Source organism: Trachurus trachurus (genome assembly GCF_905171665.1).
Source record: "Trachurus trachurus genome assembly, chromosome: 6".
Taxonomy (NCBI): domain Eukaryota; kingdom Metazoa; phylum Chordata; class Actinopteri; order Carangiformes; family Carangidae; genus Trachurus; species Trachurus trachurus.
The window spans coordinates 13621534-13632155 of NC_139897.1; the positions used below are offsets into that span (position 1 = coordinate 13621534).

The 10622-nt window shown below is 43.0% G+C and overlaps 1 protein-coding gene across 1 annotated transcript in view; it reads left to right on the forward strand.

Annotated features, from left to right (window-relative positions):
- Positions 1 to 9356, forward strand: part of tln2b (talin 2b) — a gene marked incomplete at its 3' end in the record, with an annotated part of 46997 nt that extends 37641 nt beyond the window's left edge. The window contains exons 47-56 of the mRNA XM_083973148.1: positions 1274 to 1390; positions 1955 to 2140; positions 2588 to 2695; positions 3454 to 3559; positions 4939 to 5063; positions 7394 to 7519; positions 7610 to 7672; positions 7762 to 7944; positions 8031 to 8156; positions 9228 to 9356. Of these exons, the coding sequence (XP_083829274.1) occupies positions 1274 to 1390; positions 1955 to 2140; positions 2588 to 2695; positions 3454 to 3559; positions 4939 to 5063; positions 7394 to 7519; positions 7610 to 7672; positions 7762 to 7944; positions 8031 to 8156; positions 9228 to 9356 (1269 nt within the window). The remainder of the gene's footprint in view (positions 1 to 1273; positions 1391 to 1954; positions 2141 to 2587; positions 2696 to 3453; positions 3560 to 4938; positions 5064 to 7393; positions 7520 to 7609; positions 7673 to 7761; positions 7945 to 8030; positions 8157 to 9227) is intronic.
- Between the last annotated feature and the right edge of the window lie 1266 nt (positions 9357 to 10622).

Sequence of the window (10622 nt, forward strand, 5' to 3'; positions counted from 1 at the left end):
CTAATCTGCTTTACTGAGAACTGTAAGACCAAACAATCCTTCAGGCTCTTCCACCACATTGTGATCTGCATCTCCATCAATCATCATCCTGACAAACTGGAGAGAATATCTTGCATTGTTCAGGAAAGTGAGGAAAGGAACTGCCCCTTTATCAAAATCTAATAGGTTCTCTCCTGGCCCATCCCCCATTCCTCAACCATGCTTCGTGCCAGTCAGATTAGCACTTTTGCATACTCCTGCTCTCAAATAAATAAACAGACCTGGGTGAAGACCCAGCGTCCTTGGTTGAGGTGAAAAAGCAAGACATGACACATGCAGTTGGTGGTACATGTAAAAAGAAGCAAGAAAAAGCAGTGACAGAATTACCACAGAGCTACAATATCAACATTTGGAAAGAAAACCACAGTATAAAGTAGTGTGAATTATTATAATAAAGAAAAAAACAATTAAGGGGGTTCAGAGAAATTGTACAAATGCATTTTCTTTATGAAGACTGGAGCAGAGGAAAGACATGTGGCAGGTCAGTGAGAACTAACCTGAGAGATGAGAATTGTTGTTTTGCCCTTGATTGTTGTTACCACTTCACCAAGCTGCCGAGGAATGAAAACTAGAGATCAGACCTTTTTGTGTCTAACCTTATCGCAGCTCCGGTCACTGCAATAGAGAAAGAAAGATGAAAGCACTGAATCAGATAACTGTGAACCTCTTGATTTTTCTTCCCCTTCTGCAAACTTCCTCTGTTAATTTATTTATTTTTCTCTCGACTATCATCTCATCTAAGTGGCGCTTGGGGTGTGTAATGTTTTCTCATCTAAATGGAATTAGGGCCACCCATAGACCTGCTCGGGTGGACAGGTTGTTTTTGTTCTTCCAACATATGGTGACCTCCAAATGGGAACCTCTCAAACTCCTGGCCATAATGGTGCTCAAATTCCAAACCTAATAATATGCACTTATTGCTGCTGAATGCAGCGTAGACAGAACAGAATATGTCACCATGAGCTGTATCTTTCCACTTTAGGTGCCATTGAATAAACTCTGCCAGTACCACCAGCACTAAATCAGCCTCTTTTAATTTTGAAATAAATCCCTCAGTCCTCTCCATCAGCAGCATCCTCAGCACATGTAACCAGTATTTACTGTGATGGAGTCAGTGAAGCAGGAGGCAGAGTTTTTATTATTTTTACAATATAATATTCCAGCAGCTGAGGAGAAAGAGCTCCACCTCCTGGTTTGACTGTGAGCCTCATTATTGCTCCTCTTTATCTGACAGGTCATGGTGACCAATGTGACGTCTCTTCTAAAAACAGTCAAGGCAGTGGAGGATGAAGCCACTCGCGGGACGAGGGCACTGGAGGCCACCATTGAGTGCATCAAGCAGGAGCTGACAGTAAGAGTGCCTGACAGGCTGAAGCACTTCTTCTGTGGTCTATTGGGAGTCAACTGATGAGGCACATCCTCTCTGCAAAGCTGGCCCAAAGAGGGTCAGGGATATCTATGTCTATTATTCTGAACAAAACAGGGAGGCTTTTTGTTCTTTCTTTTTCCTTTATTGTCTGTCCAGCTCCTTTTTTTCCTTCTTCCCTCTCAGCCCCTGCAGGTTTCTCACAGCCCTTGTTCTTATCAGGGTCTGGATAGCAGGCACAGGCAGAGTCAAACAGGAAGGCAATTTCAAGAGCTTGTTTTTTTGTAATTTACTGCTAATCCTTATCAGAGAACCCCCAGCCCGAGAGGAGGCTTTACCAAGAACTGCAGCTGAAGCCAAATTCAACACAGTCTAACTAACTACTTATTACACTGCTACCCATATCAGGGTTTTGTTTGCACTGATTACACTCTCAGAACAAACACAGCATTCATGTGCACTTCTACGAGGACGTTCCCATCTATATTAAATGTTTGTGCCCCTGTCAGGCCTGTAACCACCTGCGTCTCCTGTCCATCATCATGTCAGGTGTTCCAGTCCAGGGACGTCCCAGACAAGCCGACCACGCCCGAGGAGTTCATCCGCATGACAAAGGGCATCACTCTAGCAACGGCCAAGGCGGTGGCTGCCGGCAACTCTGCCCAGCAGGAGGACGTGATCGCCACTGCCAACCTGAGCCGCAAAGCCATCTCCGATATGCTGACTACCTGCAAGGTGTTAATCCACACTGCCCTGCCAGAACGGGCCTCACACAGACAGCACCAGGCTGCCAGGGAGCATGTGGGTCCGGCCTGCTGAGAGCAGATAGGACATTAGAGTTTCATCCACTTTATGGCTGCTCCCACTGGTGGTGACTCAGTCATTTTTAAGTCAGCATGTCCTTCAGTGACCATAGAGCGGCTGCAACAAGATAAAGCGGAGGGAAGACAGAGCATTGTAGGCATTACAAGCAAATTAGTAAAGAATTAAGAGATTTGTTTTATAAGCCGTACAGTATATTTGATATGTGATTGGCATTGGGATCATCTGCACAAGTAAAATAATATGGAGGTTACTACAGGCCTCACATAGTACGTTTTCACTGTGATATCAAGCCCTCTGTTAAATGTTCACTTTCTACTGGGAACAATGTTTTGTATCTGTGTTCTCTCCCCCTTCAAGCAAGCAGCGCACCACCAAGAAGTGGGGGATGAACTGAGGGTGAGGGCCCTGCAGTACGGCTCTGAGTGCACCAGCGGATACATCAACCTTCTGGAGCAAGTGCTGCAGGTTAGAATGAGTCAGAAGCATGTGTCATGAATTAATAAATAACGGACTTGGCCTATGCATGTGTGCATGTGCATGTCTCTAGCTGTGGATGGGTGGATCCTGGTCTTTACCACTACCAAGTGAAATCTCACAGGTCTTATCTACAAGATTATATCCTGTGATGCTTGACAAATCTCTCCTGGCTTCCTGTCACCCATGCTCATGACTATGAACTGATAATGGAAAGAAGGTCTTTTGAATGACTGCTATTGTTAAGCATGAATGACAAGACTGCAGGCTGTTGAAATGTGCCTCTATGTCTGCAGTCTGTTTGTTGGCATCCATGTTTGTTTGGACATTATTTAATTTCTGAGCAGCTTGTTGCATAAGTTTGCATATTGAGGAGCAAAACATAGATTTTATGAAATTCCTAGTTCATTATAATGCTCCCATGTGTTGACATGTATGACACTTGATTTGTGCGTAATGAATCATCTAATTAACATAATTAGTTACAGGTAAATCATGTAGTAAACCAACAACAATACTGTGTTTTAGAATTTGTGGTATCATAGAAAGAATATACTGTTGAAACCATGTTAGTTAACTTCAAAGAAAGGAAAGATCCATAATTTAAAAAAGATAATATCTAGGCAACACTAATAGACTCGCTGGAAGGGAGTGCATGACTGTCACTTTCCATTAGCTGCAGGTATAAGTGTTAATTTTCACATCTAAGTAGGTTTAAAGGACAACCGTGTGTGTGTGTGTGTTTTCAGGTGTTACAGAAACCCACGCCGGACCAGAAGCAGCAGCTGGCCCTACACTCGAAGCATGTGGCGGCGTGTGTGACAGAGCTCGTCCAGACAGCTGAGGCCATGAAAGGTGAGGCCACACACACTGCTGATGTACACTGTCACACGCTCTTACACAACGTACACAAACAAGAGTCCGGCTTGACAAACTTTAGTTACCCGTGGCCCCGTTCGCACTGATGTCAGGATTTTATGGACCGTTTAACACACATGAAAGTTGTGTATATTTAGCAGTCCAAGTCTTTGGTAACTCAATGAAACAGTATTATGTTATTTCATTTGAAAGGCATGATTTCTACAGAAGGTCGTGTGCTTTCCAAAAATTGTTGGCAGCAGATTTAAATTTTAGGATGACTGGGAGACAGTAAACGCACACCAGTGTAAAACTAGGAAAGCTGAAATTGCAGCATACCGTGAGATTAAAAGCAAGGGGATTCCCATTGGGACCCAACCCAATATATTAAACGACAGGATTGTGGCGATGTTGGAGATTAGTCAAAGGAGCGCTAATCCTCTTCTGCGTGCATAATATTATAGTGTTACTGAGTGAAGCCACCAAACCTGTCTGCGTCCCTAATAAAGATAGGTCATGAAAATCACTTTAGAATATTGAAATCGCGCCGCAGAGCGATTGCCCTGCAAATTGCTCCAGATGAAGCTCTGTAGGATGGTTATGACACAGATATACTGGAGTCTCTCCTGTAGAAACTGCAGTGCCACATCTGACAGGCGTAATAGATTGTGTTTGGACGAGAATTAGATTTCAGCGTATAGCCCGAGACCCAGTGGGGCTATCCACTTCACCTCTCTAATGTCCCATGTGCTCTCTCCCTCTCTCTCCCGTGCTCTTTCCCCGCCGCCTCAGATGGAGGTAAGTGGGATGTGGTGTTTTTTGTTCCCTCAGATCACCTTTCATAGAGTCAGAAGGAGGGGTGGGGTGGGGTGGGGTAGAGGAATGGTCGGCTTTCAGGGGTGGTGGGGGGTGCAGAGCAGATTTCCCCAGAGCTCGACATAATCTATGAAAACATCGTTCCATCTGCTTTACCAAGCTGTTCCCAAACATCTCCAGTTTATAGGCACTTAAAAACCTATAAAAAGACAAAGATCCATCAAATGTGCGTTTATTCTAAGTTTTAGTTTATTTTATTTAACTTTGAAACATTGCTGTCATATTGCAAACTGTTTTTTTGGGTGCATGCACACCTCATGGGCTTTGGTGCATTTGAAGGAAGTTGAGCTTTAGCCTCTCTGTGATACCTGGATTGTGTGAATGCATGCATGAAGAAGAACATCTGGTTCAAGTTTAATGTTGACCTCAAACCTCAGTGTTTACATAAAATAAAATATTATCGCCAGAAGTATTGCTCTGGTGTTTCCTTTGTGAGCCTGTGCTAGATATCAGCATGCTGTAACCAACATCTGGGCATATGTGGATCCCTTTTTTTTCAGGATCAGAGTGTGTGGACCCCGAGGACCCCACTGTCATCGCTGAGACTGAGCTCCTTGGAGCAGCGGCGTCCATTGAAGCTGCAGCCAAGAAACTAGAGCAACTGAAACCCAGGGCCAAGCCCAAGGTATAAGTGCCCCTCTCAATCCTTCCCACCCACACAAACCCACGCACGGCTTTCTGCGATTAATCAGCAGGGAGTCTGTGTGGGCCGAAGGTAGGAAAAGGTGACACCGACTTTGAGGTGGGGTCATCTTTTCCCGTCACAGAGCTGCTATCTTGATATCATTAAAGGAGGGAAAAAATGCGTCTGTGATGCACACACTGTGTTGAGTCAGACAGCTGGTCCAGTGACCTCACATACAACGCTTGGAAAACTTTCTTCAAACACACTTTTGGACGTTTTTTCTTTTTTTTCCTTTTTTTTGTGAGTTGCGTTGCCAAGAGACGCAATTACACTGCTGGGTCCTCGAGCTTGTGTTGGAGCGAGTTCAAATGTGTGATGAACTGTTGTGACCCTTTCTAAAGGAGTGGGCCCCTGTCTTATTGAACTTATTTCCTTTGTTTTATTGCAGTGTTCCTCATTTCTAACTCATGGAGGCTTTTTCAGCCTGTTGTTCATCTCCCCCAATGCTGCGGTGGTCCCTTAGAAAAACAAACCAATTTTACCACATAATACACAGAGAAAATAGACAAAAGATGGGAGATGGTAGTGATAGTGCTTTTGGAAAGTGAAAGTTTTTTTGTTTTGTTTTTTAACATTGTTCTGTATGCAAAATAGGATTGTGTTTGTGGTGTGCTACTGCATGATGATTGTGTCCTGTGTGTATCTGTCTCTGGAGACTGAATAGTTGGATCCTAGAGCTCCTCCTTGTGTGCCTGTAGTGCTTCCCCTCCCCACTTTTCTATACGTACCTGTTTCCTGTGCTCAGTGATTGTCAGTACCACCCTCTGTATGATGTGAAGGATTCCTTATTTAGATTACCCCAGTTTTAATAAGTACCATATAATGCTCTGTTCTCGTACTATAATTCCACAGCTACAGACTGCGTTTATGAAAAGGGGATTAGTGAGTGAAAGGCTTTTCCTCTTTTTAGATGTCAGTGTCTCCCTCTAGTGATGTAACAGGAAGCAACTCCACCAAATAGCATTTAAAGGGGGCATAACACTGATCTCTCAACCTACAACTACGCTTAACTGGTATATTGTGCAGAAACGTTTTTCATAGAATAAGCATTCATTTTTTGTTGTTAAGCTTTTGCAAGTTTTGCAGTCCACAAATTAGTGTCTCACAAAAACACAGGAGCAACATAGTACAGTATTTGATTTTTATTCTAGCGAAGAGCTGCGGTTCGTAGAGACATCAAGTCAGTGTATAATCCACCAGCTTGTGCAGGTGTTGAGATGCTTCCATCAAACACTGGTTTACTCGTCTAGAGCAGCTTGAATTCTCCTTCTTCCTTCTCTTTACTTCCTCTCCTCTCTGCTCTTTCATTCCTCCCACCCTGCAAGGATGGGGGTGGGTTCTCCTGCTCCCAGCATGCTTCCCTGCCCTGTGCCCGTCCCCGTCCCCATCCCCCCCTCTGATTCGTTGTAGACCTGGAAGCCTTCTCTGCAGGGCTCTGTCTGATATGTTTGATATATTAGGTTGTTATTCAGTCCAACTATATATCAAACATATTCCTACAGTGTCCCGCCCTGTCTCCAGCCACGTGTGCCTTATGTGTTTATGGAGCTCTATCAAATGCTGTTCACTCCTGAGGCAGAGATGGCCAATTATTAACTGACCCTTGAACTCATACACTACTCCAGTCTGGTATTTAGCTCAGGTTTGGATTGATCTAGATTACAGTCTTGTTAACACTGAAAAAATATTATTTTCAATTGTTCTTTGTGTGCAAGATAAACCTGAACATTTCAGGTTATGTTCAGGGTTGTAGCTACCATTGTGGACATGAGGTCGTGTCCTTCTTGGGTTTTTTTTGGTTTTTTATTGCGGGGTAAACCAGGAGGAAGACCTTTTGTGATAGTGGATATTTCATGAGCTCAAGTACAGTCTATTATAATATAATATATAATATAATAATTTGTATTTCAATCAAAGAATTGATGGAAATTTCAGACTATATAAGTAAATGTATACAGGCAGTAATCTTTTCTATAGTTTTGTGTAAGTAATAATACACATGTTGAATATTGTGATGGCAGATGTTAGGCTTTGTGGTTTTTTTGTTTACCTGTTCACCTAGTTGCCTTTTTCACTATCCATTTAGTGTAATCGCTCTTTTCATTTAATCTTGTACAGATATGGACTATGAACTTACCTCCTCAAATTTTCTGTAGATTGTCCAATAATATCATCATCATGAATTGTTTTGGCCTATATAATAGTCATGTAGTGAAAGTCTGACACTGACACCCCTGACTGCCTTAGTTCATATGTGGTTTTCCTCTCAGCAGGCAGATGAGACGCTGGACTTTGAGGAGCAGATCTTAGAGGCCGCAAAGTCCATCGCTGCAGCTACTAGTGCTCTCGTTAAATCTGCATCAGCAGCTCAGAGAGAACTAGTGGCACAAGGCAAGGTCAGTCAAAACATTCACTCTGGGAGATGAACATACTACATCTAATAATGTCATACAATATTGATAATGTTTCTACATATCCTGCCTCAGGTGGGATCCAATCAAGCCAATGCAGTGGATGATGGCCAGTGGTCACAGGGTCTCATATCAGCAGTAAGTTGCTAAAATTGCTTGTATAACCTTGTGTGTTAAACCCAGATTGAAAACAAAATGAGCATGTTTGAACTTTGTGCTTTCTGTAGGCACGTATGGTAGCAGCAGCCACCAGTAACCTGTGTGAGGCGGCCAACGCCTCAGTCCAGGGTCACGCCAGTGAGGAGAAGCTCATCTCTTCAGCCAAACAGGTGGCAGCCTCCACAGCTCAGCTGCTGGTGGCCTGCAAGGTGAAGGCAGACCAGGACTCTGAAGCCATGCGGAGACTACAGGTAAAGCTGACACACAGTCATAACGTATCCATCGAAAGTGTGTGTGTACATGGATGGTGTGCTAACTTTGAGATTGCTATTTTTAGGCTGCAGGCAACGCGGTGAAGCGAGCCTCAGACAACCTGGTGAAGGCGGCTCAGAAAGCAGCATTTGACAAGAATGAAGATGATAGTGTGGTGGTAAAGACCAAATTTGTTGGAGGCATAGCTCAGGTGAGACAAAACTTTATAAGATCTTTGAGAAACATGGAACAAAACTAATCCCTTTTGTGCAGTTTGCCCTTTTTACTGTACATTTGCACCTCTCGCTGATTTGCCGAAATGCCACAGTGGTTTTTCTGAAATTGTGATGATCTGCTGTAGGTACTGTGTATTCATTCATTTCAAAGATGTTTACCAGGTTTAGCAGACACCCACAGCTGCAAAAACATCACATCTCTTGAAGACTTTTAGCATTTTTCTGTTACAGCAGATAAGTTGCTTCCTTTTTATCTTTGGAAAAATTTGACAGTAATTGATGTGAGTGTGTCTCCCTTTTTTTTCCTCCGGGGTGCTACAGGAAGCTTTAGTTTTCAGCTTGATTGATGAAGTTACTGTCCCAGTCAGCGGTGTGTGTGCCTGTAGGGCTTCAGCTCGTCAGTTTCTCTTGTCTGACCGGAGAGATTCGCTGTCTCGTTCATGTCTGATCACTGTTGCTCAGAGGGAGCTGTGGACAACACTGTGTCTTTAAACACTTTAGACTGTGCTTGATCATTTATCATTTTTTTATACAAGCCCAACAATAACTATATAATTTCAAGGAAATTGTTTATTGTTGCTGCTGCTATTCATTTTTATCTGAAAACAAAATAACAATGTAAGAAATGATGTATTGAAAATACACCAACACAAAAAAGACCTTGTAGGCTTATATTTTGTGCAAAAATCACATCCCCCATTTCCCCCACTACACTCTTGAACACTCGTGTTTTTTTATCATCTGCTTTAATTCTTGGGTGCTTGCATCCACATTTGGTGAACACTGTGAAAACGGCAGCCCGATTTCTACATTGTGCCCCAAATTCAGACGCTTTTGACATGTAATCTTGACTTTTAAGCAACTGTGTGTCAGTATATAGTGCTGTTTGGTGCTGTTTTCTGCGATACTATGAGTTAACAGGTTGTATAGTGTCAGCAGAGCACAGTGCAGCTGTAGAGCAGGTTTTTCATTTCAAGCTATCCACAGGAATGGGATTAGGATGAGCGAAAGGCACATTTTCTGTCATCTGTTCCCATTCTCCTCAGATCATTGCGGCTCAGGAGGAGATGCTGAGGAAGGAACGGGAGCTGGAGGAAGCCCGGAAGAAGCTGGCTCAGATCCGACAGCAGCAGTACAAGTTCCTGCCCAGCGAGTTGAGGGAGGATGAGGGCTGATTGGCTGAGCTGGGAGGATGTGTGCTGCGCTGATGAGACCCTCTTGTCATGGGATGATGTTGCCGATGGCTGCTTTACTCTCATATAACCGAGGAATATACAGCACTTGAAACAGGCCTGTTTGGTGAGAAAAGCAAGTGCCTGTGCTCTGTAGTGTATTTGTATGTGTGTATGTGTGTGTGCATCACGTGCGTATGTATTTGTCGGTGGGTGACATTGACATTCAATGAGGAGGAAGCTGTTACTGTTAATATAAGCAAGTCGAGACAGTACGATAAAGTTGTATGATAAATGTATCATTGCTTTGTGAGTGTTACAGCATCATGAGCATTTCTGACTGTTACAATCATGAATTGAAGATGTTATGAATGCAGAAATCCTCTATAATCTTTGAATGTGTTATAACTGTTGAAGGTTCAGAGCAAAGATAAACCGATGATATTTCTGCAACTGGCAGAGCAAACCTAAGGGTCCATAGCTTCTATTCTGTAGGTAAAAAAAAAAAAACCTCAAAGGGTTCAGAAAAAGGCAGGAGGGAGGGGGAGGGGGGGTTATGCCTCATGTCACCACTGGCTTGCATGCACCATAATGTGTATACATATCAATGAAGCTACTAACCAATAGAGTAGTGTAGAGAGGAAAGGCACTTGTATTTTACTAATAAAAATGTGAAATTATGGTTTTGCTGTTAATCCAGCAAACCTCTGGAAACCACAGATTCTGATGGAACTGATGTTTAGCTTCGCACCAAACAGTGAGTTGTTGTGATTGGTGCAAATGACAAGTTATAAAGAAAAAGAAAACAGACCACTGGCCAACAATAGCTATAAATATATTTATTCTTGACTAATTTTTCTAAAGAGCAAGTAGTTATTTACGAGTGGACAGGTGTAATCTGTGTTGTTTATGAGAATCTGGACTATATGTGACCAAATACGTCATGCTCCTCTTACGTCATGCCACTCCGTGTTACCCAGCCACGAGTTCTCTCCTAACATCCACATCCACAGCTGTCTAAAGGAATATATGTTTACATTATTTGTCATGATTGTTCTCTCTTGTCTGCATGTTTTAATTCCTCTCCCATCAACACTGGCCAGGTTTGGTTTTGGTGCCCGCTGTACTATACACTCACACACATTCAGTTATTTCCCACTAGTCACTGCCCTGTCCTGGTAAAGGCATTTCTACTTTAGACGGAGTGTCTATAGCAATACATTAAGAAGAAGATAATGATAACGAGAGCCTGTGCTGTTATTGGATGTG